Consider the following 5,272-nt stretch of genomic DNA (forward strand, 5'->3'; position numbering starts at 1 on the left):
AAAAGAAGTTATACCGTGGTAAGAAACCTGTTACTAGTGATAATCATTTAGTGAATAACCACGAAAGTCTTAAAATCTATATAGTATTAGTATAATACAAATTTTAATTCGGCCAGAGGTAGTATAGACACTTAAGTGCTTAAATAAAGATATTATTATTGCATTATTTATTTTATTGAATACCATGGATCTATCATAACACTATCATGATATTCATAGCCACGGTGAGGCAACAGGTGCTGGTCCTAGTGGGCAATTAGACTGACGACAGTCGGTCTTTGTACCAGTAATGCTATTATTATTATGTCGATTGCCTGTTTCAAACCGATTCACTACGGGAAAAACTTGAATTCGAGCTAGGTAGTAGCGACCATTGACTTACAATTATATGGACGTCGGGTCCGCGCTAAAAAGTGTCCGAACTTGTAGGGCGTTAAAATCGTATACAGAGCGTCATTCACGCTTTTGTCTTCGTTTGTTCGACTGACAGTGAAGCAAGCAAAATCAGACAGTACTGCGATGACATTACAATGTAAATTCAACGTTTTAGCTTTTTCATATTCCTTTACATGTCATTACGTTTAAATAGGTTGACTTGGGACATTTTTTTCGTGGTTTTTGTATTAGACCCGTCGTCCATTTATTTGTAAGTCAATGGTAGCGACTCATAATTTCACTATGACATTGTTGTTTATGGTCCAGATTATGTATCTAATTTAGTCATATTAAGTCAGTCACTTTGTAGCATTCCCATTAAATGCACATATACGTATCATCATCTCTTGTGTATACCCAATACTAAACCGCCTCTGTGGGCGAACGGTTACCATGCAGAGGTCCCGGGTTCGATTTCCCGGCTGGGAGAAACATTTGCACGGCCTACATTTGTTTCTTTAGTAAGTTTGGGTGTAATTCGTGGTTATCTATGTATGTGCCCATGGCACCCGTGATACGGGGTTTCCCTAGTTGAGCTATGAGCGCATGAAAAACAATCCTGGAACATCGCAATACTCAGCTGTAGCCAGTACAGAAGCTCTTATTGTAGCAACGACCACGAGGCACGTGTATACGTGACACAAACGTGTAAATTCAGTTTTTTTCCCACAGTCAGCGCAGAGCATCAGCCTGGTGAACCGCGGCGTCACCGCCAGAAGCGCCGACATCGCCGCCGCGCGCGCCCCGTCCGCGCCCCCGCCGCGCCCCGAAGTCGTCACTACAGCCCACAAAGTCAGGGAGAGCTGCATTTAGACTGTATATTATATTTCATTGATAACTTATTTACTATGTTGGAAGACATTATGTAATGAAAATGAAAAAATGAATGAAATATTGTTAAAATTCACACATAAAAGAGGCTTTTTTGCTGTCTGTACGAATTGTCTATGAATATCAAATATTCAAAATTTCTATGTATAATTTATAAGCAGACCTGCGAGGAAAGTAGTAACGAACTTTAGTGTGAAATTACAATTAAATTTAACTTTCTATTTGGCAATTATTTGTTATACAATTTAACTCAATAAACATTTGCTCTTTTATGATTTCAATAAATAATTCATGTAAAAATCTAATTTCATTTTTGCTAATTGCATTTGCTTTGCGTCTTGCAGAAGTCCAGTGCTCAATTTACATTACTGCAGAATGGAATGGAAGCACGTACAGACTAGGTTTGAAATTCTCCGGAAGACGCTCTAACCGTTTTTAGCTCGTATTAGTTTGTACGTTATATTGACATAATGTTACGGTTACAAAACTTCGGTTCCTTCCCTTCCGCAGTAATATAAATGGACTCAAAATTAATTGTAATGCAAAACAATATAACTATTAATTTAATTCAATCTATGGTAGACCTCTAGTGGCTTGCATTCTGAGCGCTAGATAAAAAACTAAGTTTTCTACGTTGGTTTTGGTCTAGGTATTGTGAACAATGCCTTGAAGTTATATCGTTGTGTTGGTACTCATAGTACTAGGAAATCTCTAATTTAACGTCAGATTTTTTGGTGTGAATGTCTGTAATTATATTTAAAAAAATGTAAGATATACGAATGCTTGTTAAATAAAATTATGAATATTGTTAATAATAAGTAATTTAATAGTTTATTACATATATTATTGTAATGTTTAATGTTGACGTTTTCCGCCCATTACGTAAATAATAAACGAGATTGAATATTAAAATTAATTAAAATATTTGATAAGTTTAATTATCACAAATTATACTTTATTCATAAAAAAAATTACCTGGCTACTAAGTTAGTTTGTGATTATATTTTATTAGTAATTAGTTTATTTAATTGCATATTTACTTACTATTCTTAGATAGAACAATTAATTATGCATAAGCGTGTTAAAGTTCTAAGATTTATTCTGTTGTAACAAATGAATGTTGTAAATATATGTGTAAGTAATATTTATTCTAACACTAAAACTAAGGCAATCACTACACGTGACGCTGAATCGGCTCAAGCCGGTTGAGCCGTTGAGTGAAATTGTTTACTTCTTAGTTGTTTTTCGGACCGACGACAGCACCGAATATCTTTCAACTGAAGTGATGATGACAATTATGTGTTAATGAGCAAAGGTAATAAATAACGCACAGTTAAAACTGTCTTAGTAAAAATATCTTAATTAACAAAGATCGATTGGTGGTATTCATTGGCAGAATATAGATTCATTAGTAATATTTGATACTATAATTATGGCGTATGTTTGTTATTAATAGTTACGTTACACGATGTAATAGCAATTACGCACATAATAGCGAAATGCTTACGGCAGCTAAGTGTTAATAACCATTTTCTATACGAACGTAACATTTTCTATGGAGTAGGTGAATCGACTGACATTGTTAACACTAAGTGATAAATGTAACGATGATTGTGAATGTTTTATTAAAAAAAATGAAATGAAAATTTTTGATATATTTTATTTCTTAACTTCTTTCAACTAAAGGGGTTACCACACTTATCGTACGGAATTAATTGCATTAAGCCGGTTAGAAATATTTTAATAATTGCTTTATGCCCATATTTTAATGTGTCACAAGATTGAAATAGTACATTATTGCAGAGGCGGGGAAGTAAGGGATTGCCGGACGAATATGAGTTACAAGAACGAGCGCCAGCTTGTATTGATACAAGTCAAGCAATACCATTTCCCGCCGAGGCTTGTAAAGTATTTTTCTCAGACAATGTGAGGAAATAATAAAAGACTAAAGGAAGATGTTTAACGGAAAAACTAAAAATAAAATACCTAAAAACTAAAAAAAAACAAAAATAAAACATAAAAAAATTTTGTAATTGAAAGTAATATTTGACGTGTTACGACAATTGAAAATGTTATTGTTTTTCCTGGCACATTATTAGTAGTCTGCTGAACTTCTGAGGATGTGTTAGAATGTGTCTCTATTATTGTATTTTCGTTATTGCTCTTCTCACTGGCACTCATTTTCGCGACCAAAATACAAAAAAAAAACACGAAAAACAAAAGAATACAAAAACATTTTAGTTTAACTGTTACAGCTATTTTCTTTTTTTTAAGTTAGCGGTACAGATAGATATTTTTATTTTCGCAATTATGAATACTGGGCAGTTGGCTGTGTATTTCGTTTGCCTGTTTACATAGCTCAGTAGGTAGATTTAAAAGTTTAGAGAAGAGGACAGTATTGGATTTTCATACATACTTTGCAGGCCTTGGCCGGGAAGATGTCTCACGATTCATAATTGACAAACTTTCCGTGTTCGTTTTTTGAAAGTAATGCACACATTCCGAGCGTATTTGCGAAAAAAAACCTTCATTTCGTTCCGAACGTCATTTATCCGCTCACGCGATGCGCTCATCCTACCGCAAAATGGCGGCTATTTGGTTTCGCAAATTAGAAAAGGATTCAGTTTAAATACAATTTTTTATAAATAAAAATTATTATTCTGCATTGCTAAATAATAACCCTCCGTACTACAACAAAAACATCTCAAATAAAATGCAGTAATACACCGCAAATCCTGCACTCAAAAAGCACTAATGAAATTTTTGGTGTACTTGGGTAAATATGATAATATTCCGTTAGAGTGGTACTAACGTTTACCATGAAATTACTCCTTAAAGTATAGTTAATGAACATTTATATTCAGGGTAAACTTAAAAAACGCTACTTACGGTATGTTTTCAATAAATAAACACCGAAATCACCAGCCCAAACAGTAACACACACGATTTTCGTGACGTATTTGTGAAGTTGTTTATTTTTTTTAAATGACAGACCCAGACATTAAAAACTTTATGGTTTGCTAGAGTAGTTACCGAAATAGCAATTAGTATTAGTTCTTTTACCCGTTATAACTTCGATATCCGATAAATCGGTATAAAATCATCACCGGCACCTCAACTGTGGTATGCGTCTACGGCTGCATGTATCGCGTGAGCGGTTATACGTAAGGCGATAATCCAGGAAGTCCACATCTAATAAATAGCTAGTCAAATATAAACTACTCCTGGGATTGGTCCTTTACTTTACTTAAAACAAAATTAAATTAGTTAAATCATTCAATCATTTCATCAAACCTTCTTATCTAAATCTAATACGTGGCGTAAACGCCAACCTTCTATTTTCGGCACCCTGACTTTAATTCCAGTCTTCATCTGCCTCACTTTACTTCGATCTTACCTTCTATTTTTAACCGACTTCAAAAAAGGATGAGGTTCTCATTCGACTGTTTTTTTTTTGTGTCGGTATGTTACACGATTACTCCGGCATTTGTGAATCGATTTTGATGTTTCTTTTTTTGTTGAAATGTGGTACCTCACTCCATATTGATTCAATTTAAATTTGAAGAAAATATTTCACCTCTAAGGGTGGCAAACTAGGGGATGAATACGTTAGTTTTATACGGTTTACGGTTCTTTTTTTTTAATAAACATTACTTTTATTTTTATGATACGTATTGATGGAACGAATAAGTCATGCACCTGGTGTTAAGCGACACGCCTGTCTATAGCAGTTGTACTGCAATTTAGGGCTTTACTGCGCCCTGATGGGTGTTGACACATAAGTTGGTAAGTCCCATGTGTTGAGAACATGGTGAGATGTGACTCTGGTACGATGAGGGTGTGGTGATCTGAGAATATATATAGTGAGATTTGAATTTGGTAACCTACTCACAAAGGGTGGTGAGCTGAGAACATTCTTTTATCATATCTAGTGAGGGGACGAACAAGTCGTTCGTCTTATGGTAATCTACACGCCTGTCTATGACAGTTGCAGTGTCACTCAGAG

General features: G+C 34.6%; 1 protein-coding gene across 1 annotated transcript in view; it reads left to right on the forward strand.

Annotated features, from left to right (window-relative positions):
- Nucleotides 1–1,248, forward strand: part of LOC113226697 (hemicentin-1-like) — a 160,788-nt gene extending 159,540 nt beyond the window's left edge. The window contains exon 12 of the mRNA XM_026459418.1: nt 1,108–1,248. Coding sequence (XP_026315203.1) covers nt 1,108–1,248 — 141 coding nt within the window. The remainder of the gene's footprint in view (nt 1–1,107) is intronic.
- The last annotated feature ends 4,024 nt before the right edge of the window (nt 1,249–5,272 follow it).

This window comes from Hyposmocoma kahamanoa, unplaced genomic scaffold, assembly GCF_003589595.1.
Source record: "Hyposmocoma kahamanoa isolate Upper Pololo Valley unplaced genomic scaffold, ASM358959v1 192, whole genome shotgun sequence".
Classification (NCBI taxonomy): Eukaryota; Metazoa; Arthropoda; class Insecta; order Lepidoptera; family Cosmopterigidae; genus Hyposmocoma; species Hyposmocoma kahamanoa.